Source organism: Salarias fasciatus, chromosome 18, assembly GCF_902148845.1.
Source record: "Salarias fasciatus chromosome 18, fSalaFa1.1, whole genome shotgun sequence".
In the NCBI taxonomy this organism is placed as follows: domain Eukaryota; kingdom Metazoa; phylum Chordata; class Actinopteri; order Blenniiformes; family Blenniidae; genus Salarias; species Salarias fasciatus.
The window spans coordinates 19,160,922-19,187,134 of NC_043762.1; the positions used below are offsets into that span (position 1 = coordinate 19,160,922).

General features: G+C 42.7%; 5 protein-coding genes across 5 annotated transcripts; 2 read left to right on the top strand and 3 right to left on the bottom strand.

Annotated features, from left to right (window-relative positions):
* The first annotated feature begins 418 nt into the window (after positions 1–418).
* On the top strand, positions 419–2,169 carry zp3f.2 (zona pellucida glycoprotein 3f, tandem duplicate 2). The gene is made up of 10 exons (XM_030115090.1): positions 419–485; positions 560–744; positions 818–921; positions 999–1,090; positions 1,164–1,344; positions 1,417–1,522; positions 1,594–1,682; positions 1,795–1,886; positions 1,969–2,084; positions 2,155–2,169. The coding sequence occupies exons 1-10, from the start codon at positions 419–421 to the stop codon at positions 2,167–2,169; spliced, it is 1,047 nt and encodes a 348-aa protein (XP_029970950.1).
* A 3,426-nt stretch (positions 2,170–5,595) lies between these two features.
* Positions 5,596–7,129, top strand: zp3f.1 (zona pellucida glycoprotein 3f, tandem duplicate 1). Its single transcript, XM_030115095.1, has 8 exons — positions 5,596–5,749; positions 5,824–5,990; positions 6,061–6,164; positions 6,251–6,339; positions 6,402–6,582; positions 6,672–6,777; positions 6,847–6,932; positions 7,003–7,129. Exons 1-8 carry the CDS (start codon positions 5,683–5,685, stop codon positions 7,127–7,129), a joined length of 927 nt encoding a protein of 308 aa, XP_029970955.1. The 5' UTR covers positions 5,596–5,682.
* A 5,144-nt stretch (positions 7,130–12,273) lies between these two features.
* homeza (homeobox and leucine zipper encoding a) lies at positions 12,274–16,961 on the bottom strand. The gene is made up of 3 exons (XM_030115237.1): positions 16,553–16,961; positions 15,671–15,761; positions 12,274–15,252 (listed from the first exon to the last, which is right to left on the bottom strand). Exon 3 carries the CDS (start codon positions 15,223–15,225, stop codon positions 13,237–13,239), a length of 1,989 nt encoding a protein of 662 aa, XP_029971097.1. The 5' UTR covers positions 15,226–15,252; positions 15,671–15,761; positions 16,553–16,961; the 3' UTR covers positions 12,274–13,236.
* A 1,901-nt stretch (positions 16,962–18,862) lies between these two features.
* Positions 18,863–21,979, bottom strand: LOC115405982 (dehydrogenase/reductase SDR family member 1-like). Its single transcript, XM_030115815.1, has 9 exons — positions 21,646–21,979; positions 20,840–20,988; positions 20,605–20,748; positions 20,394–20,473; positions 20,138–20,270; positions 19,866–20,006; positions 19,716–19,785; positions 19,541–19,621; positions 18,863–19,452 (listed from the first exon to the last, which is right to left on the bottom strand). Exons 2-9 carry the CDS (start codon positions 20,981–20,983, stop codon positions 19,316–19,318), a joined length of 930 nt encoding a protein of 309 aa, XP_029971675.1. The 5' UTR covers positions 20,984–20,988; positions 21,646–21,979; the 3' UTR covers positions 18,863–19,315.
* A 140-nt stretch (positions 21,980–22,119) lies between these two features.
* LOC115405981 (dehydrogenase/reductase SDR family member 1-like) lies at positions 22,120–25,360 on the bottom strand. Its single transcript, XM_030115814.1, has 9 exons — positions 25,228–25,360; positions 24,425–24,573; positions 24,147–24,290; positions 23,970–24,049; positions 23,592–23,724; positions 23,333–23,476; positions 23,173–23,242; positions 22,943–23,023; positions 22,120–22,845 (listed from the first exon to the last, which is right to left on the bottom strand). The coding sequence occupies exons 2-9, from the start codon at positions 24,566–24,568 to the stop codon at positions 22,709–22,711; spliced, it is 933 nt and encodes a 310-aa protein (XP_029971674.1). The 5' UTR covers positions 24,569–24,573; positions 25,228–25,360; the 3' UTR covers positions 22,120–22,708.
* Between the last annotated feature and the right edge of the window lie 853 nt (positions 25,361–26,213).

Here is a 26,213-nt window from a genome sequence, read left to right on the forward strand (position 1 = left end):
TCATACACAGAGGAGCGCTTGTCCATAAAATAACATGTTCTACAAGGAAGACTTGAATGATCACCTTTGGTGTTTAATCGTTCATCTCTCAAATTACCAGTATGAAGGTGACTTCCATTTTTTATTTTGCATAAATGTTAGTCTGAAAAATAAGTTTAAGTTCAGGCAACGCTTTTCTTAAACACAGCACTTCCATGAGGAAGAGCTTTATTCAAACTTTTGCGACTGAATTGTACAAATCTTGTAAAATCGCCCAGGATGCCTTCTTCCCATCTCAAAACACACTGTCTTGAGAATTGACTGAAGCTTGCCCAGACTGAGTCCTGCCCCGCCTTCACACAGGTGTCCATCATTCAGTTGATTAGACAGGAACTCTATAAACCCTGCAGGGCACAAGGTGAGCCTCAGTCATTCAGACATGGCGGGCCATTTTTACCTCGGTGTGATCGTTGCAGCCGTTTTCACGGCAGCTGCCGTCAATGCAGGTATTCGTCACACGTGTGGAGAGTTTTCTGTCTGTTGTGTACTGGAACAGGTGATCATGAGAACTTTCCCACAGAAATCAAAGTAGTCTGCGAGAAAGACGCTGTTAAAATCACATGGAGGATCCACCCGGATTATGTGCCGTACGCAGCTCGCTTCTTCCTGGGAAACTGCATGGCCTCTCAGCTCAAGGTGCTGCCCAGTGGAGAGGGGGAGGCCCACTTCAACGCCGACTTCACACAGTGCAAGTTCAGGAAACTGGTAATGTATCAGAAATATCAAACTGAGGCACCTTCCAGCCACTTGTTTTTAACTTTAGTGTTTTTCTCTGCAGATGAAGGGAAAATACTTGCTCTATACGAACGAGCTGACTTTTAGACCTGAAGCGAAATCTAAACCTCCGGCTTTTACGTATCCTGTTGAATGCGCTTTCTTAAGGTAGTAAATGGGTTTTGGCTGAATTTCAGATTTAACCGAGTAGCAGTGTCATGAGAGATTTGTGTCTGGTATTTCAGACCTGAGGGATGGGTTCCCCCATTTCTGAACCCTGGATCGGGAGTTTCTGAGGGTCACGGTGGGCTGGTCTTCCACATGGCGCTTCTCAACGGTTGGTTTTCACGATTTATATAAAAATACAAACGTCAGTCCAGACGCTCTTCTGACCCACTGTTCTCTCACAGAGCTGCTAACGGGGATAGCAAAGACCAACATCATCCCCCTGGGCTCATTCATGCCAATCTGGGCAGCAGTGGAACAGAAATCCCATCAGCCACTGATGCTGCTCATGGAGGAGTGTGTGGCAGCCACCTCGCCAGAACTGAAGCCCGGCAAACAGCTTTACCCCATCGTTGGCAATCAGGGGTAGGTCTCCACTGTCTACCAAATCTGTATGGACCATGGAAGGGATTATTTCTAACTGGATTACATTTTTAGGTGTCTCTTTGAAAGCGTCAATGGAAACTCGGTGTTCCTTCCTCGATACCACTCTTCAGCGCTAATCCTCTACTTGCAGTCCTTCAAGTTTGGTCTTGGAAAGGAGGTGAGGGTGGTAAAACGGAACATACTTCTGGAAACTGCCCTTTTGAGAACGCAGATTTTTGTGGCTCTCAGGTGTACATCCACTGTAAGCTGGTAGCTTGGGATCCCGAGGTGCTTAATGAAAATAAGAAGACCTGCCATTACGTGAAGGAAGAGGACAGGTAATTATAGTTTCAAAACCTATTCAAACTAATATTCATTTTTGCCCAGAAATGATGTGCAAAGTACAGTTCTTAATGCTGACATAATTGCTACGTTTGCTTCTTTCCATAGCTGGCAGCTTCTTGATGACCCGTTGCAGAGCTCCCTCTGCAGCTGCTGCTCTTCAAGCTGCAGGACTCGCTCCAAAAGAGGCGTTGAATGGGGTATTGTGTCAATGCCACCTTGGATAATTGCAAGATTGTGCTCCTTTCAGTCATGATTTCACCACTTTTTTTTTTGTTCCAGATTCTCACAGCCTGAGTCAAACAACTGTGTTGGGACCTATCATCATTGTGGACCCATCTGATCCGAGGGCCAACAACGCATCAGTGGAGGCTGCCGACATGTCGGAGGTGAATTGGGTAACGGGTGTTTTGCATTTGAAGCGTTTGGGTTAAATGAGAGGATGTTTAAGCACTTTTGTCTTTACAGGAAAAACTCAACTGATGGAGAGACATGCAGTGGACATCAACATTTATCATTTGTAAAGCTTTGAGATGGTGCTTTGTTTTGCTTTTTTCCCTCCTTGGATACATTAAAGTACAGCAACGACTGACTTTGTGCTTCTGTGTTAAACTTGGATATAATTTCCTAAATGATAGTCTTGTTAAAAAAAACAAGTAATAAAAAAAAAACTTTCACCAGTAGTATCTTGAAGATGAATTCTCAGCTAACAAACCTGTAGTCAGTGTATTGGCAGTGAAGAATGAGCTTAGTTTGAAACAAGCAGGTTTTTAAATCTAAAAGCAGCTTTACTGCCTCTTTCCAAACTGAGAATGTCCAACTTGAAGTCATAATCTTTTTTTTCTCCAATATCACAATGACAAATCGGATTCATGTTCTGTCCAATTTTGTAGCTTGACTTATCAAGTTTCTCTCAACATCACCAATACTATTGCTCAAAACGGTTGAAACTGTAGGTTTCAAACACTCTCACACGCTCGGCACAAACTGCCATCCTTTAGGATTGGTGTAAACTCAAACTACATTCAGAGCAACCGCTCTCAATTATAAGAACACTGATGGAACTAGAAGCTCTCTAGTCATGTTTGAAATGCCTGACATCCAGCTTTGTTTCATCCGCTGCTGGTAATCTAATGAGGGCAATGGCCTGAACTTTGCCCTAAAGGCAAATTTTATAAAAAAAAAAACTTTCTCTTGCAAAGTTCATACTGTAAGGCAAAAACGCTGATCAGCACATTGACATAGTTTGATTTTGTGTTATAAGCTGCAACAAGCAAATTAGAGCTTTCCCTTAAATGCTTTCTTGGGGAAGCAGGGATCACCTTGTGTCAAACTGAAAGGATGATCTGGGAGACAGTATCACTCTAATTTCTTGTCAAAAGAATTTACTGTATTGACTGCATCAGAATAATGGCAACAAGTCATCAATTTGTGTTCACAACTTCTGTCATTTCATGTTTCTTTTTTTTAAGTAACTCCTTTCTGAAACTGAAACTTGAATGTCTGTTTATCCTGTCATCTTTGGAGTATGCACAATATTTCCTCACACCAAAACAACCTGTCTGGACATGTTTTTTCATACCCCATCCAGATCTTTTTTATTCCCATTACATTTCAAATAATGTATTATATTACAAGGAATACTGTTATGTATGAGATCAAAATACATTTCTACAATCAGGTCAAGTGTCCTACTTTTTTGAAAGCTTAATCCATTCTGTCCATCATGCCACTTGATGTAACAGGATTGCAGAGAACTTGACTGAGTGCAGAATACATCCTGGAGAGGTCACCACTTCACACGTTCACACCTACAAACGGTTTTGTGTCATATACGTCATGTTTAGGGTAATGAGAGGAACCGCGGGGGGAGTTGCACAAAAGTAGGATAAAAACATCCAGGATAAATGAAAATGCGCGGCTTGAGTAAGCCTAGTCGGTGTTTTCTCGGATTAATCGGTTGCACGTTTGCCGAGCCAGGATGAAAAGACGCGGCCTACTCAAGCCAGGTGTGGAGCATCAGGATAGGATAAGTGCACGTTTTGCCAATATTTAGCCTCCCCCCTCCAAAAAAAACAAAACAACAACAAAAAAATCACAAATCATGTTTTCTGGGGGCTTTATGTCTCAGAGGGGGTTGAGACCCCCCCCAGTTCGCACCCTGATGAACAGGCAATGCTTCTTCAACTATGTGAAGAAGTAAAACATATAATTCACAAGAAAAGCAATATGAGTGCTGTTAAAAAAAAAAAGGAGAGGGAAAAAGCCTGGCAGTTAATAATGACCGGCTTAATGTGTAAGTAGCGCCAACATGTACAATAAATAACCTGTCCTCCACAGACACTGTCAACATTACAGTTCAAGGATGTGGAGCTGATGACTTTTCAAGTCAAATGCTGGTGTTTTGCTTTAATGTGGCCCATAGAAGTGCATGCTACTCGGGTTATGCGAAGTACAATTAAGCTCAAAGAAAATTTCAACTCTGTGTCCGTGTTATCTGTTGAATCAGTTGTGTGCTGTGTTCTGTTTCACCCCTCATCTGTAATGAAGAACAAACCTGTCCGGCCAGAAAAGAACCTGCAGCAGGTGAAAACCAAACATAAAAATATTCTGCAGTCTGGTAAGTTACTTAAGTGTAGCCCAAAGAGCAATTATCAAATGAAGTGATAAATTTGTTGTCTTCTGAGAATGGATTTCTGTGTGATTTTAGCCATTAAAAAAATGGAGTCAGAATGATGTGGGACTCTTTCACTCCTAAAGGTGGAGTCCTTAAATAGGACGATTTTCCTGTTTTCAGGAGACAGTTAAGACAAAATGATATGCTGTCTGTTATATTGTCATCCATTTCAGTGGTGTGATGCATTTATTTTTCCTTTGTTTCTCATTTTGTTATTGTGTAGCTTCAGGGTTGTTGTATTTTATTTCTTATTCTTTATTTTTTTACATCAGTGTGGTTTAGTACCAATTTCATTAAGGTTTTTCTTTCCATTGTCTTTACAATAATTGTGAACCTTTTATTGTAGGACTTGAATTAATAAAGAAATGATTCTGAAATGTCTGTGTTGAAAGTTATTTTGGTCTTCATATAATCTGAGCAACAAAATGATACTAAAGTCAACCAGACCCTGCAAACACAATGACTACATTTGTAAGATTTGGCTGCAGGATGATTAAATGATGTAATGTGTGGAAAAATCAAGGAAATGCTGTAAACCACGCCCATTTCTCACATTGTTGACAACACAGCAGCATGTTTAATCTTATCCTGGGTAGTGAGTCTGCTGTGGAGCAGGCTACCTGCAGAGAATAATCACCATGTTGAATTGTCCGGGATAAACTTGGCCAGTTTTTGTGCAATCAACTTGAGGCTAACTTCGTCCAGGATAACCACAAGATCACCACACGATAACTACAGTCTGCCGGCTTAATCCCTTATCCTACTTTTGTGCAATACCCCCCAGGAGGAGCACCCGGAGAAAACACATGCTTACACAGGGAGAACATGCAAATTCAGCACAGAGCGTCTCCGTGCTCGAACTCCAACTGGATATATTCTTGCTGTGAAGCGAGTGTTGCCAATGACACAACTGTGCAGACTTTCCTAGTAAATTATTTCAAATTTGTCTCTCCATTTTTGTTTTGCTTTCCAACTCCACATTTACAGAATTTTAAACTTAATAAAGTTTTATTTTTTCACACTTCTCATCAACACAAAGTCAAAATTTCTTTGTAAGTCTGTGTGAACTCTTCAATATTTAATATATCTTTGTCATTCTCTAATGTCAGGGCATTAATAAAGTGGAAACTCTTATTGACCTCACATATATTTCTCTGCTGAATGTGACTTTATTGCGTCGGTATAATCATGAGTTAAACTGTTGAAGGTGTGCAGACTCAGCTGTGACTGTGGCTTGCTACCAGCTGAAAGACGTTGCCTTGAATGACCCCGTCAGCGGAGATAAAACCTGGTGAGGAGGAGGCAGGGGGCATTCTGTCATGATGGCGTTTGTCTGGTGGTGTGTGCCGCTCCTGAGCCTGGTCGCTGCCGTGTCAGTCAATGCAGGTACTGTGTCTGTTAAATGCTGCTTCTCCTCAGCTCTGGACTTTTTAAGAAGCTGCGTTTTGTTTTTTACGCAGACCTGACGCTGGACTGCAGGCCTGATTTTGTGACGCTGGTGTGGACGGAGCACAGACCACATGTTGACACTTCATTGTTCCGTCTGGGGAGCTGTTTTCCCAGCAGCACCACAGCCAGGGAGGCGGTTTTCAGCGTTTACTTCACTGACTGTAACTTCAGGCAGTTGGTGAGTAGCCCCAAAATGGTCTTTTGAATGAACTCTTATTACCAAGTGCTGTAACTCCTGTTTCTCTCAGGTCACGGGGAAGACTCTAATGTACTTCACTGAGTTGTCTTACAAGCCGTCCTCTGACCCTCAAGCTTCTCCGGAATCTTATCTGATAGTCTGTGAATATGACAGGTGGGTGTTCACGCTCAACTCTTGCTGACAAGAATAAGCAAAACGTAGCGTTCGGGTTTTCAGTGCCGTTGCTGGATTTGATGCAGGCCTGAACGCTGGAGCCCGGAGTACAGTCTGCCCGAGTTTGACACCTATGATCAAGACGCGCTGGTGTTCCATATTGGGCTCATGAATGGTGAGTATCAAGCTTGTGCGTTAGACTCCTGCAGATACCACTGACACCTCTCTGGTCTTTAGCTGACTTTTCAGGTCCTGCTGAATCTACAAGCTTTCCCCTGGGCTCAATCATCCCCATCATGGCCAGTGTGGAGCAGGGGTCCCATCAGCCCTTGCTGCTGCTACTTGAAGAATGTGAAGCCTCCACCACACCAGACCTGCGACCTGGAAGTAGCTTATACACTATAATCTCCAATAAGGGGTACTGTTTTCTCTTCTACCTGTAACTTTGTTTGCCCCCCCCCTCCTTCCAAGCGTTACATTAAGTAACATGACTTTTCCACCATACAGCTGTCTTGTGGACAGCAAGGAGTCGCGTTCACGATTTGAACCTAGAGAAAACTCTTCAGAAATCAAACTCTCCCTTCAGGCCTTTAGGTTTGCTCTGGGGGAAGAGGTAAACTAAACTTCATATTTTCCAGATGAAACTCTCGAATGCATTTACTGACGTTCATTTGTCCACAAGGTGTTTATCCACTGCACTCTGGTGGCTTGGGACCCCAATGGTCTGGACAAAACCAAGAAGGCCTGCCACTATGTGAAAGACCAGGGGTGAGTGAGACAGTCGAACTTCAACAGGTGTATCTGACATGTGTATGATGTGACTAAACTTGTCTTTCAGATGGAACTTGCTGGACAATCCTTCATATAACAGTTTGTGTGACTGCTGTGGTTCTACCTGCAAGAGCAGGAAGATCAGGAGTTTAGAATCTGGTATCTATCATGACACAGTTCCTGGTGTAGTTTAGTGGGGTTGCTGTTAACTTCACTTCTCTTTTGCGCAGGGAAACGTGCAGTCCAGAAAAAGGTGACCCTTGGGCCCCTCATAATAACGGACAACTGAAGTATGTTAAAGCATATGCATTTTTAAAATGGTGTGTTGGTTTTCAATGCACTTAGTTTCTTTTTTTTTCTCCCTCCTACAGGTAAACGAACTGGCTCTTTCACTCTGACTTAAGTTTTTATTCAGTTTTGTAGAAGCTTGGTGCCTGCTTGTCTTTTGTCGGATGTGACCAATAAAGATTTGACTTGAAATGCTGGAGTCTCTGTATTGACTTGTTATCAATATACTGTTAACCGCATTACACATGGTGGGTGTCTTTTAGGTGACACTTATAAAGCATTGGCTTCAAAAGCTTAAACTTTTTAGTGACTGAAAAGGGAAACCAAGTTGGTAAAGTTTTTCTTTTTTTTTTTTTTTTTTTTTTTTTTCTGGAGGGGGGGCGGGCTCCGCCCCTTTGGGTTGCCTAGGCAGCGGGATTGGCGCCGGAGCTCGCGCGGCTGCTTTAGCTAGCAGCGTTCATCAGGATAAAGCTTCAAAAGGTAACTAAGAGATTTAAGGGTAACACGGTTTAATATTCTGCATTTGTACACATCTCGAGTGTTTAGACATTCGCTTAATGTGAGTTTAGTTTGCTAGCAGTACGGATTGTTTACAGTAGTTATTTGTCAAACTCTACAAACCTCTTGTGGGGAAGTACAGTCGAATTTATTCCATCAAAAACTGCAGGTATAAAGTGTGCGCGCTATCCACGTACACTTCTGTGTATTGAGCCCTAACTCGTGCACATATAGGAGGAAAACGATATGGAAAATATCTTTAACGGGATGCTCAATTATTTTGAAATACTTTTATTTTGAGAGTCACCTGGATATAAAATGTAGTTCAACTTTACATATACCTTTTCCTCTAACATAATGAAATGGTCTGATAAATCAGTGTGATCACAACAAGAAGCATTGTACTATTTAAAATGCACAGAATGAATACTCAGGACAAACATGTTTGATATTTCTGGCCACAAATGGTTTGTTCATTGTCTTATCTATGAACTCCAACTGAGCATTTATTGCACACAGCAATAGGGAATTGTGGACACACTGGTGTTGAAGGTACTTTTTGTGTTGCAGGTTCTGCATCAATACAACAGCAGTAAAGATATTCACTGCATTTCAGTGAAAATAAAATGGCAATATAGCAATCACTAATCATGTTGTGAAACCCATGTTGAATTTTAGCTAAAAAAAAGAATCAGCTGTGTTTCTTTCTCATTGTTACTGATCTGTGTGTGTGTGTGTGTGTGTGTGTGTGTGTGTGTGTGTGTGTGTGTGTGTGTGTTGCAATCCGTTCAGAAAAGGGGACATAAGGGACTAAAAATGGACTGGTTCCACTGTAACCAGTGCTTCAAGAATAGTGGGTCGAAGTTTGCTGTGTCGAGCTGTGGCCATATCTTCTGTGATGCATGCATTAAACCCAGTAAGAACGTCCTGTTCCGTGCACCTATATGATATTACAATCTTACATAATACGTCCAGAAATCTCTCAGGCTACTCATGAGTCTTGTGATTTTTTTTTTTCCCTCCTCAGATCAGTGTGGCACCTGTGGGTGCAGCTGCAGCTATCAGGCCATCACAGATGATGTTAGTGGGTTTGACACGATCACGACAGATTCCCGTCTGATGCCACCAAAAGAGGATGGCCTTATTTAACTCAGCCACAGTTTTAAATGCAGACATGTTTCTATTTTAGATGAAGCCACAGGAGAAAGTGTTTTTCCAGGACCCTTTGAAGCTTTTCCAGTCACGTCTGAAACACATAACCCAGGTCTGTTTATGCTGTGCACAAAATACACGCAGCTAGTTAATCTGGTAATACTGACTCAGGCATTTCTAAATGCATCACTTTTGTTGCACCATACATTATTTTATTTGAGCGAATTGCTGTATTTCATTTCATTCCATCATATTTAATTGTGGTGTCCCCATGCCTTTTAGATTGCCACTTTCCAGCAGACACAGATGGCACTAATCATAGCACACTTCAAGCGCAAGTCAAGCGATCTAGAAAAGCAACTGAAGGAAGTCACAGATCAGGGTTACAGGTGAATTTGTCATCTATTATTGTATCTGTGAGGGTGTCTAAATAAGCCACTGCAGCAGCTCTCTTCTCATGTGTTACCTCAAGACAAATTTCTGAGCTGAAGAGAGAGAACTCGGAGCTGAAAAGAGAGATTTCAGAGCTGAAACAAGAGAATGCTGATTTAAAGAAGCCGTTTTCCAACCGGAGGGTAAGTTCTGCACGCATCTAGGAAGCATGGGCTGTCTGTCACATTTTAAATGACACAACTAATCTTACCAGCACACTTTCTGTGCCTTAGGTTTCCTCAGGGGAGATTGTAACCGACAGGTATCACATTGCATAACAAAGTTCTACAGGTTAATTCTTAAACAGATCAGTGTTATATTTTGCTGAACAGCTCCCAGAGGATGTCCCTCCCGGTGGCTGTCACCTCTCCAGGTTATTAGAGTTGTTTTTACTTTGTTACATTTGATACTGTTTTCAGTCCTGAATGTCATTTTATTTCAGTTATTGTTTTCTTGCTTTTGTCTTCCAGTCACCCCTCATTCCAGACTGCTGAGGTATGTTTGATGGAAAAAAAAAAAAGTTTAGTTTTCTCTGTCAAATGATGTGTAAATGGGGCCTTAAATTTGTTTTCTGTGTTGCAGTTGTATCGGATCGGCAGAGTCCCACAGGTGGTCCAGAATCCGAGCCCCTAGTCTCTCCCTTAATGTGAGTATTCTGCTGTTTATTACTGTGTAAAATCTATTCAAGGCCACAGGGAGACACTTTGGTGAGCAGCAGTCTCGCTGCAGCGAGAATCTTGTGGGTTCAAATCCAAACGGGGCTCACTTTCCTCTTATGCACACGAGTTTACTCTAATTTTCTCACACGTGCATTCTTAGAATCGTTGGCTATATTTCTCCCCCAGGTTAGAGTGTGTGAGACTGTCTCTCTGCAACCCAGTTGTGGTTTTGAAGGTGAAGCACACCGTGGACGGGTTTAGTCCATCACAAGGCAAATACGGAAAGACACACAACAACACGCAGACACACATTTAACCTACAGGAAATTCTGAGTCACCAGTTACCTCCAAACGCTTGCTTTTCAGCTGTGGAACTCAACACTTTGCACACACCATAAGCTGTTCCGAATAAATCCCTCAAGACGCAGAAACGCCACTTTTGAACAGATTTCATCTTCAGTCAGGAAAGTTTCGATTCTACTGTCATTAAGAGTCTGCAGTGCAGAGCGTTGCCCCCTCCACCTCTGCGTGTGAGAGTAGTTACAGTAACACTGTTTGTCACCGTTTTCTGTTACTCAAGGCGACTGTTGTGTTCATGTAACATGTCTATGCATCACAAGGGTTGTTAAATAACTGCTCACTCCCAGCGTTCGATCGATTTCGTGGAGAATAAATGTGCACTTTTTGTTACTGTATTCCTTCATTAAGTAAGGTTGATATGATTAATTTAGAGAGATTAACTTCAACACAATAAGCTTAATAATATTGTCTATGCCTGTCTGGTAAGATCTTGAATTGTAAAAGCTGTTCACCTGTATGGGAAAGTGCCGCACTGCATCTCTTCAGTGGTTTTCCCAGATCAAGAATGAATTTCCATAATTTATCACAATCTGAAATTCATAGCAGAGGTGGGAGTACAAATGGAATATTCAATTCTACATCACACTTAGGCACAAATGGATCCTTTAGGTTTCATTGCTTCACTAAGTCATTTTCTCTGTTTATGTTGTCAGACTCCCCAATCGACTACATCTATTTCCAGCCACAGTTCTCGTCAAGAACAAAGTAAGTGTGGCTGTGATGGCGTCCTGTAGTCCTTCCACTAGTGCTGGGTTATTTAGCTTCTCTGCACAGGAACAGCCGCATCTCAAAAGATTACAACACACTGAAAGTGATCATTTTTTTAGTTTGATTCAAATGGTGAAACCTCCAATTTCTTTATTTCATACAAACTGAATGGTTTGATGTCTTACTCTCCCATAAGCCATGGAAATCGAAAGTACAGAATTCCAAATGTTTTAGAAAGAAGATTTTTCCAGATTTCTTTTAAACTCTTATGTTTATGTTTGTATGAAGGAACACCCACATCGTTCAACACTCCTACCAGGTGAGGGACGGCTGCTGGACACCCGTCATCCAGGCACGGTGTTACATTCGGAATGGTTTTACTCTATACTGAGTCAGTGAATCACTCTCATCCTCAGAACGGAGACCCCGCATGTCTTCCAGCTGCAGTTCCTGAGCGGATTATCCGTGCAGTCACCCAGATATTGAAGAAATGCCCACTTTCAGACGTGCTTATGAGTTATGGATCTGTTCATCAGCACCGCGATGGCGTAAATAAAATACTTTATGTTCAATGTTTACTCAAAAGCTGAAAAGTGTTAAGCACAATATTCTACCTGTCTTGATATGTAACCGTCATGGCCATGTTCTTCTATAAACTGTTCTGTCACATAGAATTTGACAGAAGCAGTAATCTATTCACAGAGGACATATTTTAACCACATGGAAGGATTTCTGCTCAATTTCACAGCCACTTGTTTTCACTGAATAAAAACGAATACCATCAATCAACGCCGTGCTCAAATAATTGTTTGCATACACGTTTATAAAAGGCAAATCTTTTACTGGTTTCCAGTGACACAAATGTGCAAATGAGAATCTTCTCAAACAGGAAAAAAAAAAAAAAAAACAAGTACATCGAAAACACAGGCAAAGGAAGACACTACATGTTATGAATGTCTCTCCATAGCATGAGACTTTAGCTTTTTATGACTAAAAGGAAAAGAAAACAAAGTGATGCACACTGCTTTGTAGAGTTTCTTAACTAACCTCTGTCATTCCTAAGGAACTAAACTCGGACTTCACTTGAAGCCCACTTTATTCTCTGTAGTTCAACTAACCAGTTCTTTAGTGTGAAGTTTTTTCCGCTTGCAAACAGCAAAGTCAGAAACAACAGATACATGAACTGATACATTGAAAATATGCTTGCGCTACACATCACAATGAAAACTAAACTTTTTTTTTCTTTGGGTCGGAATCCTTTGCTACTTATACAATATATGGACTCCCATCTCATCTAGTTTGTCTATATTATAAACAAGTCATACCTATACCTATTAAGACAAGAGGAAAACACTGAGCTAATCAATGAGTAACTTCGGACATTTTCGATATAGCTGTAGTCACAGCAGCTAAGTACTGTTAAACGTTTCTCCATTTTTTTTTTGTTTTTTTTTTTCTTCTTCTTGCAAATAAAAAAAAAAAAATTCAGTGAGCGAGGTATCACAGCAGGTCATTTTTAAAGGGAAATGGTACGGGTTCCAGAAATATAACGTAGACATCAGATGCAAAATCAAAGCTGTTTCAGAAGCATGATTTTAGAAGTAAGTAATCAATGCGGATTGATAGCAATTGTTTTTGGATAAAAGTACATTTCATGTGGTACTGAGTTGCTCTACTTACAGTAAATGCAGCAGGCTTGAAATCCAATGTGCAACATATCAACTTAAAGTGTTCATGTCCAGTGTGCTTGTCGTGAGAAGGAATAACTGGGTGAGAAGGAATGATTTACGCACAGTGATCAGTCAACTAATTAGTCAATGAAGACATTTTTTGGAGCAGTACATCGTCTGCCATTGCCAGGTACCAAATGTTCAACCAGTTTAAATTATACTGCTACAATAGCATACTAGCAAAAATCTGTAGAAGAGATATCTAAACAAAAATAAGCTCAGAAATATAGAGCAAACCAGTGTACAAGTAACTGTTCTATTTACATCAATACAGGCAGCACAATTATAATTCAAGTCCAAATATATTAGAATAAGCAGGGAATGCAGCATATATAAAAACAAACCTCACGCTGGGCTTGTACTGGGAAGACTGGATGTCACAAACCTGCCTCAATTAAAGCAATATAAACCAAAGTAATAATTTCACTTGATGCTAAAGACGTGGGGGTACCCCACCAACTTCTAGAAATGCTTTTAACTAACGATAAGTTCTTGGTCAGTCTCCCCAACATCCCGAGCTGCAAACCAGTCCCGTACCTGCTGGTAGCTCATCCTTGATTTCTTGCATAGAGAGTCAAGGTCTTTTTCATGGAGTGAGCCTGTTGAAAGATAATAGACTTCCAGCGGCTGGAGATCCGGTGAATCTGCGCTGCTTCCATTCATTGTGGACTTTCTTTTGCGGCTGCCTGGCCGCGTGGACGTCCCACCCCCATTAGTGAGACCGCTGCTGCTCTGCTGGGCGGCAAGTTCTGCCAAGAACTGGTCACGGACACCTTTGACCCAGCGCAGCTGGCCGTTTTTCACAGCGTACCGCGTGTCCCCAAACCACTGAATCACATCTGCCCGAGGTAAACCCGTAAGCTTAACAAGCTCAGTGTAATCTTCACTCTTGGGCCACTGACAGCGCAGGAAGTGCTGCTTTAGCACGTCCAGCTGCTCCTTGGTTTTTCTCGGGCGCCCTCCAGGAGTGAGGGCAGGTGATGTGGATGTGGAGGCTCCGGAGAACGGCTCAGGAGTCGGCGGGGCCTTGATCTTCGCCGCGTGGGCCGACCTCCTCGACGTGCTGGTTTTACTTGGAAGTGTTTTGCTGGGCGATGCAGCAAGAGGCGGGCTTTCAGACGGAGAAGAATGGGGCGACGATGGGAGCACGCTCGTCGATTCCTGCGGAACTTCTGGCTCAGGCTTGCATGTCTTGGTTAACTGTAAAGGTTCATCCTCGTTTGGTTCCTCGTCTTTAATGCTGTCCTCCTCCACAGAATGCTCCTCCGCAACCTCGTAACCTGGAGTGTCAAGGACCCTTTCTCCAAACGCTTCCAGGCTGTTTGACAAAAACGTCTGAAAGAAATGTGAATTTCTAATCCCATTGCCACGAGCACCTTCATGGGTTTTCACCCCATTGGGCTGGCGAGATTTTGGAGTAATAAGTGAAAGAGGCTGGGATTGCTGCTCTTGTTTGCCCGCTACAGCAGTGTGATGTGAAAAGTTCTGAGCTGCTGCCAGGCTTCCTCGACCAACTCTGAGCTGGTAACGACTGTCACTGAACCATTTACGAATGTCGTTACGGGTCAACCCAGTTTCTTCCTGCAAACGTCTGAGCTCTGCCTCTGCAGGCCAGTTCTCTCTCAGAAAGCTCTTGCGAAGGGCTGCCAGCTGAGCTTTGGATTTTTTGTAGCGTCCATGACGGTGCGGTTGTGAAGACGGCTCTGAAAGATCGAGGGTTGCTTCTTGTGCTGGACTTGCTGGTGTATCTGCTGGTGGGCGGTAATAGTATGAATCCTGAGGCGGTGGGAGGGTGGAACTGAAACAGGGGGTCGCAGGTTTGGCTGGTTTATATGAATCGGGTGACTCACACTTTGGGATATTCTGGGGAATGAAATGAGAGACATCACTCTCAGCTTCTTCAGTGTCTTTATCCTCAAAAACAAAGTCTTCGTAACCTTTGCTGTCGCTTTTCCCATTTGATTCCTCGGTGGGCTCGGGAGAGTCATCACAGATATCAGGCACTGCGAGCTTACGCCTCGTCTCCTCGATCTCCTCCGAGGACCAGCTGATGCCATATTTAATTCGCTGCACCATAAACCACACTTTAACTTTGTCCAGTGGCAAGGCACAAACCCGGGCCAAAGTGCTGACCTCCCGGGATGACGGATATGGAAATAGGTTAAAGGCTTGGACTAGCTCTGAAATTGTGTCAAGTTCACGGGTCTGATCCGACTGAGTCCACACCAGTTTCAGTCCCTCCGACACCAAAGGCAGGCACACAACGGAGTTGTGGTTGGTGGTGAAGCTAGCTACGCCACTTGTATTGCTTTCAGCTGAGCTGGCAGAGTGACGCAAATCCCTGGAGGACCGCTTAGCTTTAGGCTTTCCTTCACATTCTGCGTTTGTTGTTTCTCCTTCGAAAGGCTCCTTCATGCTGACAACCAGTCCGTTTCTGCCATTCCGTTCAGCTTGTGTTGCCATCTGGGCGATCAAAATATGCTCTTTACCCTAAGAAAAACAGAAAAGCAAAAGACTCAGTTATCGATTTTTTTTTTTTTTTTTTTTTTTTTGCTCGTCTTTACTTCGAAGCCGTTTCAGCGTAACAGATAAGATCAGAGTGATGGAAGGACATTTTCATCTCAAGAGTACAGATGCTGATGTTTTAGGAACTTTATGTTCTCATTCATTCTCAAAGTCAATTATCTGACAGCTGCCTCCCCTTCCCCCCTACTTTGCTCTCTTCTTATTCTGGACACTCTGTGAAACTAGTCGTATACTCCGGCCAGACTGTGTCTCCCCTCCCCCCAAAGTGTGGAGACTGACTTTTGTTTTGTGTGAGGTGAGGGGCGGAGGGGGGATTGGTGGCAGAGGGTGGGTGCAGAGGGAATGGGCTCCATGAGAAATCCATCACAATCTACTTTCTCACCCTTTTCAGTCTTCGGGCTTTGTTCCACTTCCAAGTTCTACGTAGCGAAAGATAAGTGTGGCCTCTTCACGAAGACAGATACAACAGAAACCTGTGAAAACATTAAATGAGAAGTATTAGCGGCACACTGTGCGTGTTGAAGTAATAAAAGCACACATTTGATCTGCAATAAATAGGATTAAAACTTTGAATAAACATGTTTTCTTCAGCAACAGGTGCTCACGCGGCTCCTAATGTCACAGTGTGTGATGAAAACATCAAACTGGATGGGTTTTAATTCAGGTTAACTTTGGAACTGAGCTTTAAAATATCACCCTTTGCAGTATTTTTTTTTTTTTTTTTACTAAACAGGTGTTTCAGAAACATGTAGGCCAATCTCCTGAATATCCCTCTAAATTTGGGGGAGTTGATCTTTTTTGGAGCAACGAAAGAAATGACTGACATTTGGTCGGTAAATAAACTACTGCTGGAATGGACTTCATGTGAATCACAAAAAAATAGAGGTTTTCGTGTATCCCACACACGGGCCAACAATTATGAAATAAAACTATTAGTCACTGGTGACACACTCCAATCCCCATTGGGAATGAGATCAGGGGAAGGCCCCCGGCCCCCTCCAGCTGCTTTATTTATTTATTTATTTATTTATTTATTTATTTATTTTTACCGCGGCGAGGAGTTCCTACATTCTATCTTTTTTTTTGCTTCGGTCAGAACCAAAAGGCGTTAAAAGTTGCCCAGTGTTCGAGCAACAATAGCAGTCCGCGGCCCCCCCCCACCCCCCCTCCCTCCTCTTTATGGCGTACTAAGTAAAACGCTTCCCTCTGCACAGGCGCACTCCGTCGTCAGACACGCTTCAGTGAAACATAAAAATAAACTTACCGAAAATACCCCCCGAACAATACTTTATCCGCGGGCTTTGTTTCCGAGAAGCCGAAGCCCGAGAAAGTCGGAGTTCCTCGTCTCCCCCTCCGCCTTTTAATGGCCGAAGTTGAGCGGCTCGCCGGGGAAACAATACCGTCCGTCTGTTTGTTTGACCCTTGTCTTATTTCTCCACCGCCGCTCGGTGGATTACGGTCTGGATATATAAAGATGAGGAGCCGATCAAGTTTGCGTCCCGCTCGCGCGACTTGAGCCCGTCGGCCGCGTTCTTCCCGGAGAGGACTCCGATCTTCCAGCCGGGGAGCTTTGGGGTCTGAATCCGGAGCCGCTCGGTCCGCCCGTGGCTGCTTTTGTTCTTTAACTGAGAAGTGTTTCCCCCTGTCCGGCCAGATCGTGGCGAGGCGGAGCCGAGGACCAGGAAGCCCACAAGGCCCAGCTCCCCGGCTGTGACGGCGGCCGGTGGGTGTGCCAGTCTGGCCGAGCGGCCCGGGGATTGGAGGGACCGGGCGCCTGTATAATAAATCCGCGACAGTAGGCTAAAAAAACATCTCCATGCCGGCCACCCAGCAGCTCCCCCTGTGCCACGGCGAGGAGAAAAATCTGGCACAAAAAAAACAGCATCTCTCCGAGTGTAATGGTCCACTTAACCCGCAGTTCCCAAACATATGAGGCTGTGGGTCTCCTTCGGGACAAAGTCTGCACAAATACGTCTCCACTCCGCTTGGTTTGTCTCTTTTTCTTTTTTGGGACTTTTAGTTTTTTCTTTATATCTTTGTTTATTCGGAATCAGATCTTAAGCTGTCAACAAAGCAATGGAGACTGAATAATCTTATTTTTTTTGGAAAAAAAAAATCTAACGCACATGTTCCATTATATTTATATATTGCACGTCTTGTTTTTTACACTGTTTGCAACTGTAAAAATGTGAATGTGCAGAGTACCCAACAAACAATCCATCAGCAATCCATCCATCCATTCATTGATTTATTGTCTAATCTTATAAATTGGCTGGAGTTTATCCCAGCAGAAGTATGAAGGGCGGTGCACATGCTGGACAGGTCATCAGTCCTTCACAGAATGACAATCATTTACACAGGCATTAACCAGAGACCGAGAGTCACCAATAAATCAAACAAATATGTCTTTGGGTTGTTGGAAAAAGCCCTATTATTGCTCACAGTACAGGTTTAGATGCACACAGAGACCATGCAAACGCCACACTTAAAGGTTCTGGCCTGGACACAAACCCAGTGTTCTCATTATTTGGACAACCACTACACCCCTGTTTTGCCAACAAAACTTATATACATACATAAAGAATAAAGATACCTGCTCAAACATGAGCATGTGAATCATTGAATCCGATGAGACTATTAATCAAAAACAAAGCATGTTGAGGATGGTCAATCTTCTGATTAAAACAGAATAACCCTTATTTTATTCCCACAGACTCACCAGTTCTGTCTGGGGTATATTTTGCGGGGTACATTGTTTTAGATGATAGAAAAATTCTGGCAGTAACTGAGTTTTATAACAAGAAAGTGAAAAACTCTTTTCAGTTCCCTCCAGTGAGTCTTAGAACTGCCCATATCACAGGTATTTTGGTAATACCTACTATATAATATACATTTGGATTTGTTTGACCTTCTCTGTGAATGAGAAGGCACAAATCCCACTTCAAAAACCTGTCTTAGATCTAACTCAGATTTTTTTGGAGACCTCCCTTTGGAGTTAAAAATAGAACAGTTCTTTATTTTGAAAATATTTGGAAGTACATTTAAAGTAGATACTTCCTTCATTTGTCACCTACTAAATCAGACACTAAAATCTTTCCCAGACCAGGTTAACCCAAAATATTTGCTACCTAAGCCTCACTAAGCCTAAGCTTCACTCAACTCTGAGGCAGAAATGGACTTAACGCCCATCAGTCTAATCGAGTATTTTACCAGCAGTGCCTCCTCAGTGTTTTTTCTAAGTGATAGATTAGTTTTATTAGCATGTCAGAATTCTATCTGCAGTTGTTAAAAGCAACTGTTATGATATCCGCCTTAAGAGTTTATGAAGCACCAGGACAGTCAAGACAAGTTAACACGTACTCACAGTTCCTACAAAGCATTTATCACCTTGTTAGCTCTCTCTTTCTACTGGTAACAAGATAAAACCACACAATCAGCAGCGTTTCAGCAATACAGTGTGTCCTTAAACAATATCTCAACTCTGTGACAGTGCAACATTACACCACTCTTCATCAGGGGTTTGACTTGAAATTATAGGAAAGTGGAAACGTGAACACCAGTAGGCAAACATGACTCTTTTTTTCATTTAATTTTTATTATATAAATGAAAAAACAGAATAGTAGTGTCATGGTAATGGTAATATTAGTAGTGAGCTAAATATAGGTTATGCAAATAGTAGTGTGCGTCCTTTTATAACCACAATGCAAATGTAAAAAGTGTGAAAATAACTGCAGAGCATGCAAAATGATTACATTTTTTTTAAAATACAGTGAGCTTATAAAAACCTCTTGCAACAGATAGCAACCTTCACAGTGAGTGGTTTTATGATTGTCTTATACTGCCTGAATAACAGCATAACCTTCATGTTCACATTCTTTTCCCTCAAGCTTCAAAGATTCACATTCATGAACAACATCCATTACAGAATAAAAAGACGGATATGTGCGTACATGCAGTAGGATAAATACTCCTTCCAAAGGTCATGAGTCTGTGGTGCTGTTATTTCAGGAATGATTGAGAGAATCCTCAGAAGCGGCTGTTTGCCATGGTGAGCATGATGCGAGGCATTCGAATGAACGAGGGGACGACCGCCGAGAGCCAGGACAGATACGGGATCTTACTCACGATGAACTTTAGGGACGTGTAGTCAATTACACTCCTCCCTGGAAAAAAATAAACAAGCATTGGATTTCACTGTTTGTATGGCAACATTACATTTCAAATTGATTTTAAAAAAAAAGTCATGCTTACCATCAACATCTTGTATCCCGTAGCGCCTCGCCAGGTCACAGGTCATCAGGACTTTCCCAGTCATTGACATCAGATTTTTATCTGTCATGCAAAAACAGAAACAAAAATATAAATGCACAGGCCACAGAGTGTAAAACACTCTTCAGTTTGATTCAGTCGGATCAGCCAGTCTTACCTTTCGCCAGGTTGACGATGCACCTCCCACTCAGTTCCGTGGTTTCTGCATTGGCCATGACATCCTGGAGCTGACGAGGAGAAAATACATTCAGAACGATTCAAGGAGCTCTGGTGAAGAATCAATTTGCTGTTAGACGTTAGAGTTTACATTTGTATCTATGCCTGGCAGGACGTCGATCCCTGTGAACCCACAAAGCAGTTCTGTTCGGACGGCTCCGGGCCACACGCTGACTGAGGCCACTCCCCTGCTCCTGAGCTCAACGGCCATGTCTACTGCCAGCCTGTCACACTGGAAACAAACAAAACAAAGATTTTATTATGCAGACGGCATGTGAAGAAAGATATATAACAGACAGGTCTAATTGCATAGTGCATGTTCTGGGTGTCAGAAACATAAATCTTCTCGGGAGGAGAACTTACTGCGGCTTTTCCAACACCGTATGGGACACTGAAAAGATACTGCAGACCTCCGAAAGACGAAATGGTCACGATCAAACCTCGGCCCTGAGCCACCATCATGCGGGACGCATAAACTGAGAAAAAGTAGTGACCCCTGACAAATCAGAGAACATCAAATGATTATTTTACCCATCACTGGTTTTTTGCTTCTTCTGGTACAAAAAGAAGTTGAGTCATCTTACTGACTGGATATGATTAAGCAGAATACACACAGTACCTCAGACCTGCGTTGTTGATTGAGTCCCAAATAGACGGATCAGTTTCCCAGAACTTCTTGCCAATGTTCTCAAAGATATCCTGGAACAGCACACAATGTCGACAGTGAAGCTGCATCCCATTTCCTGGTTCGTCATTGGTCAGCTTTAGTCAAATTTTCAGATAACGCAGTCAAATGAAGAGGAAGCGCTTCTCGTCATTCCAGCACTGACCTGTATGCCAGCGTAGGCGTTGTTCACCAGAAGATCCAGTCTGCCATTCTGCTCACGCTTGATCTGCTCGAACAGCTCTTCAATGTCTTCATCTTTTGTAGAGTCACAGATGACTGGCACACAGTCGCCACCCCTTTCCTTCACCTGTGTTGAAAACAGCAATGTCAGAGAAGAAGCCATTCTTTCAAGTTCAATCATATGCATTTCAGAGTCTCTAAGCTTTTCGACAAACCACCTGTTCAGCTGTTTCCTTCAGAGTGTTCTCCTTTCGTCCCGTGATGTAGACGGTGGCTCCGGCCTCAGACAGCTGCAGGGCGATCCCCCTGCCGATGCCCCTGGAGGCCCCGGTCACCAAACACACCCAGCCGGACAGAGACATCCTCTCTGGGGGGGGGGGGGGGGGCGGAATCCAAACCCAGTACCATAAATGAGATACACCGTGTAATGTGAAAACACACAGCATGAATTGAAAGCCTCTAAGGTTTTATGCATCTACACATTGGTGTAAGTGTGACACCACTGCATAAATCAAGCAGTGCTGTTGCCACCTACTGTACAGACTTAAAACGATTCCTGGACAGCTGGAATTATATAACACGAAGGACCCCCCCAACTTTTGGCAAAAAAAAAAAAAAAAAAAAGAACTTTTTGGCGTGAAGTCAGTCATATGACTGATCTTGTCATTAAAACTAAAATCCAAAGTTTGCCCAAATTTCACATATTAAAAAAAATCAGGTTGTAACAGTGGCTACACAAGCCCAGAAAACCTTGACAATGAACTTTTTTGGTATAATGAGCAGTTTTCATATTTTGTCTTTTCTTTTCTTTTTTTTTTTTTACCCCTTTCGGGAACAAATTGTTCCCTTTTCACAAAACCTTTTTCTCGTGCAAACACAAAAGCACGACTGTCTTTACATTTAGTTAAGATTTTAATCAAGAAACTCCTGTTGCATAACACAATGCACTGCAACATCAACGTATAGACAGCTAAATAAATAAATAAATAAATAAATAAATAAATAAATAAGATGCAGTCCGTACCTCCGAATCGCCGGTGGATCTGGTCTGTCGAGTCCCAGGTGAAGTGAGAGGAAACAGGGAAACGTGTTGTTAGAGCGCTGCAGCTCGGTGTTATCTGTGTTTGGCGGTTTGCCAGATGGAGGTGTGGGCTGTGGATCGAGGCTGGAGTTACAGAACATGCAGCTGCTGCACAGCTGGGGGAAAAAAAGTTGTTCTGTCGCAGGATCCACTCCTCCCAACTCCTCCCTCCGCTTCCGGGACCTTCAACTCGGACAAGTAAGACTTTAAAAGTGATCAACAACTGTTATCAAACACCCTAAATATTGATTTATAACGGAGAGTTGTTGTGCGTGTCCGCCCCTCTTGACGCATGCGTACAATCGAAAAAGTCAGAAAGTGAATCTTCTGGATTAGGTAAGAGCTTAGATTTTATTTACTGCAAAGTTTCAGTAGATGGCGCTGTAAGTCTTCCTAACAACACGCTCCTAATGCATCCTGCTTCATCTGCAACCGGAGGACTTGGATTTGGTTTTATTCCTGTAGTTAACCTGATTATACATATCAGAACCCAAATGTCTTTCAATCCAAACTCAATGAGACATTTCAAAATCAAAACAAACAGATGTGTGGCTCTTAAAATGTATTCATTTATTATCTGGTTATTTTGTTTACTACAGTAGTGACATGAGTTGTAATACAAGTACAAACTGAATGAGTGTTTTTTTCTTTTTTCAAAGGCAAGACAACAAGGAGTACAAAATGCAGATCTCCAAAAAAAATCCTTCAGTCCCGTGCTTCAGAGGAAACCTGTAGTGGTCTGAAGACACTGCTTTCTCCCACACTGTACTGCAGGCGGATACTTCAACATCCCCCTCGGGGTCTTTATACACTTCAAACTTCACATCTTCAGAGTAAGAAAGTATTCAAGTAGATGCAGATATCTGTACAAATACAACTGATAAGTGCTTCAAATATTGTGTGAATCTAGAGTTATTCTTCATTCATCGGTCATTAGTAAGAGTGGTCGTCGAGCGAAACGACGACTGTGGACGACGAGACGACGCTGGAGTGGCGTGGACGATCCTCAGAAGCGGCTGTTTGCCATGGTGAGCATGATGCGAGGCAGCCGAATGAACGAGGGGACGACAGCCGAGAGCCAGGACAGATAGGAGGACCGGCTCAGGAGGAACTTCAGGGACGTGTAGTCAGCAACGCTTCGCCCTGGACACAAGCACATTCACAAAGTAAACAGGGAGGTCAAATCTTTAACCTTCTAATCAAAAAACATTAAAAAAAAAAATGGAAAATCCACATTTACCGTCAACATCTTGTATCCCGTAGCGCCTTGCCAGATCACAAGTCATGAGAACTTTTCCAGTCAGCGACATCAGATTTTTATCTTTCAGGCAAAAAAAGAAAAAGAAACAAAAAATATGTTGACTTTGCAAAAAAGAATAGTTTGATTGTGAATAATCGATTATACTTGGGCCAGAACGCAGATGCAAGTTTCTGTTTTCATTCCACACCTTCCGTATCAGATGGAATTACCCTTTGCCAAGTTGACGATGCACTTCCCACTCAGTTCCGTAGTTTCTCCGTTGGCAAACACGTCCTTGAACTGTTTAAAAGAATTAAACAATATTTAGATTAAAAAAAAAAGTAAAGTATCTGCCAAAAAGAAGGATTTGCGGTTCGGGGAAGGATGTACCTTCGATTCTTCTCCTGAAGGAGCTTCATTCTGCAGTATCATTTGAGACACCAGCTCCGTCTGCACGGCGCCGGGCCACAGGCTGACTGAGGCCACGCCCCTTTTCTTCAGCTCAACAGCCATGTCTGCTGCCAACCTGTCACACTGGAAACAACAAAAACAAAGATGTCATTGTGCTGAAAGATACACTCCAGGATATAACAGACAGATCCAATTACATGGTGTCAAAAACCTAAGTGTTCATGGGAGGAGAACTTACTGCAGCTTTACCAACACCGTAAGGCACGTTGAAAAGATACTGCAGACCTCCAAACGATGAAATGGTCACGATCAAACCTCGGCCCTGAGCCACCATCATGCGGGATGCATAAACCGAGAAAAAGTAGTGACCCCTGACAAATAGGGAGAAAAAAAAATCAGTTATTCAATACGATTAAACACAAATTCTATTTTTCCAGATTTTATCCAGTTTTCCGCTTCTGATGTTACACAATCCAAAAGTGCAGCTTGGAAAAAAACAAGCTGACTAACAGCTGATGACTGGAAAATCATCATTGGAGGCATGACCCTGATATACTTGGCTGACAGTGAATCAGCTCGAATCCGAGATGTGACTAATCCGAAAAGTACACACTACCTGAGACCCGTGTTGTTGATGGAGTCCCAAATAGACGGGTCGGTTTCCCAGAACTTCTTACCCACGTTGTTAAAGATATCCTGGAAAGGCACCACAAGTATTACGTCTCTCTGGGAGTGGACAGCAGGCTGATCACCGCTCTGTTCACTAAAAAAGGTCAGTCATGATGATACCCACTTGCACTCCAGCGTAGGCATTGTTCACCAGAAGATCCAGTCTGCCATTCTGTTCGCGTCGGATCTGCTCAAACAGCTCTTCAATCTCTTCATCTTTTGTAGAGTCACAGATGACTGGCACACAGTATCCGCCCCTCTCCTTCACCTGGTGGACGATTAAAAACACCGGATCACGAAAACACCACAGCTGAGCAGGCGTTTACGTTGGTTCCTCTACCAGCGTTCAGTCTTGTACTGACTGATCACACATCTATAAGTCACAGTGCGATTGAATTTCACCTCTTCGGCGGTTTGTCTCAGGGTTTTCTGCTGTCTTCCCGTGATGTAGACGGTGGCTCCGGCCTCAGAGAGCTGCAGGGCGATCCCCCTGCCGATGCCCCTGGAGGCACCGGTCACCAAACACACCCAGCCGGACAGAGACATCCTCTCTGGGGGAGGAATCCAAACACAACATACAATGGCAGTGAGATCAAATTCACACTCAAAGAAATTACATGAGCACAATAGAAATATGTGTGTGGGCTGAACACGACCAGAGGTCAGTCAGATTGCAACACAGCTGTGGTTTGCTGTCCAGAGTTCAGTGGATATCAAGAAGAGTGGTATTTTTCTTGCATAACTTCTCCAAGTTCAGCCAATGTGTTGATAAATAACAGATAGCAGCTTCAGGGATGTGTGTGAAAAGTCACGCTGTCGCTTTTCGGAGGAAACAGTGAAAATCCTGCTTCAGACACACTGGTGAGCACAGGAAAGGCTCACATCGAGGGCATGTTATGTGCTCGAGCGAGTTTATACAACAAACCGCAGTAAAATGGGATTGCAGCTTGAAGTTCTTCACAGTTACATATTCACTGACGCTTTGAACGGGAAAATCCGCATAAATTCACAATATAAATAATTTTAGTGGTTAAGATGCTTTAATTTATTTGCACAAACAAAAGACTTGACTCATCTGAAGAGAGAAACGTGACTGAAACTGGAAAAATGTGTCTGGAGGGGATATCATAGGGGATAAAAACAGAGCTCGAGATTGTTATTTAACTCCGCGCATTGATAATCGACAGAAATCAAAACTACGATACCGTGAGTCCCGGAGAGCGACCGGATCCCGTCTGCTGAATCCCCGTGGAGGAAGGAGTCTGGAAAAACCACCAGCTGCCCTCACCTTAGACAGGACGCAGATAAAAGCAGCGGATTGTGGACGGACGCCTCGCGTGTGACAGCCCAGTGCGTGTAATCACGCCCCCTCCGCGAAGTATCGCGAGAACAGGCTGCGTGAGGGCGCGTGAGTACAATCCAGTTTAAATTTTAAACGGACTCCGACTGGAAAGACTTTCACGAGCTAATATAAAAAAATAAGTAAATTATGAGGTGTTGTGGTTTTGATAACAGTTGAAATAGAATAGAATAGAATAGAATAGAATAGAATAGAACAGAAAACTGGAAACTAGAAAACTACGTCTGGTTTACAAAACCAGAGGAAGGAAAGAAAGAAAGAAAAGCACCAATAATTTACAATAAACGTTTACTCTTAATTTCATCACAAACAATTAATTTAAAGACATGTATTCAAAGTAACAGTTGTGATTAAGACTGGTGCCTCTGTTAGCATCTGTTGTTGATCTCATACGATTTAAATCTTCAAAACAGTCATAATATTCACAAAGGAGATTAAACTGCTGATATTTAATAACTGATTACATTAAGCACAGCCTTATTTTGAGTGAGTTTGTTTCTTTATTGCACAATAGAATAGACTAATAATAACAGATTAAAATTGTATTCTTAGGGGGAGGGGCTGGAACCAAATGGAAGCATCTATCTACAGCTGAATGCTACCATGTATTTTTAATAACCGTTTTCAGAGGATGACACACCAAACTGTCTGAGAGTAGAGGCTGAAATCTCAGAAAGATTTTCTTCCCCCAAAAAACAGACAATTTTTTCACAATCTCCAAATGTTAAATGTCTGACAACTTGTTTTCAGGAGACTCAAGACAAAGGTTGGATTTTGTGTGTGTGTGTGTGTGTGTGTGTGTGTGTGTGTGTGTGTGTGTGTGTGTGTGTG

Excerpts from the sequence above, each read along its gene's own strand:
- zp3f.2 (XM_030115090.1), top strand. The coding sequence starts at position 419 with ATGGCGGGCCATTTTTACCTCGGTGTGATCGTTGCAGCCGTTTTCACG. Across the intron at positions 745-817 it reads AGTGCAAGTTCAGGAAACTG|ATGAAGGGAAAATACTTGCT; the intron begins GTAATGTATCAG and ends TTTTCTCTGCAG. Across the intron at positions 1,091-1,163 it reads CCACATGGCGCTTCTCAACG|AGCTGCTAACGGGGATAGCA; the intron begins GTTGGTTTTCAC and ends GTTCTCTCACAG.
- zp3f.1 (XM_030115095.1), top strand. The coding sequence starts at position 5,683 with ATGATGGCGTTTGTCTGGTGGTGTGTGCCGCTCCTGAGCCTGGTCGCT. Across the intron at positions 6,165-6,250 it reads ATAGTCTGTGAATATGACAG|GCCTGAACGCTGGAGCCCGG; the intron begins GTGGGTGTTCAC and ends GATTTGATGCAG. Across the intron at positions 6,583-6,671 it reads ACTATAATCTCCAATAAGGG|CTGTCTTGTGGACAGCAAGG; the intron begins GTACTGTTTTCT and ends TCCACCATACAG.
- homeza (XM_030115237.1), bottom strand. The coding sequence starts at position 15,225 with ATGGCAACACAAGCTGAACGGAATGGCAGAAACGGACTGGTTGTCAGC.
- LOC115405982 (XM_030115815.1), bottom strand. The coding sequence starts at position 20,983 with ATGTCTCTGTCCGGCTGGGTGTGTTTGGTGACCGGGGCCTCCAGGGGC. Across the intron at positions 20,749-20,839 it reads TGAAGGAAACAGCTGAACAG|GTGAAGGAAAGGGGTGGCGA; the intron begins GTGGTTTGTCGA and ends TTTTCAACACAG. Across the intron at positions 20,271-20,393 it reads ATCAACAACGCAGGTCTGAG|GGGTCACTACTTTTTCTCAG; the intron begins GTACTGTGTGTA and ends CTGATTTGTCAG.
- LOC115405981 (XM_030115814.1), bottom strand. The coding sequence starts at position 24,568 with ATGTCTCTGTCCGGCTGGGTGTGTTTGGTGACCGGTGCCTCCAGGGGC. Across the intron at positions 24,050-24,146 it reads ATGCCTACGCTGGAGTGCAA|GATATCTTTAACAACGTGGG; the intron begins GTGGGTATCATC and ends GTGCCTTTCCAG. Across the intron at positions 23,024-23,172 it reads CATCGTCAACTTGGCAAAGG|ATAAAAATCTGATGTCGCTG; the intron begins GTAATTCCATCT and ends TTTGCCTGAAAG.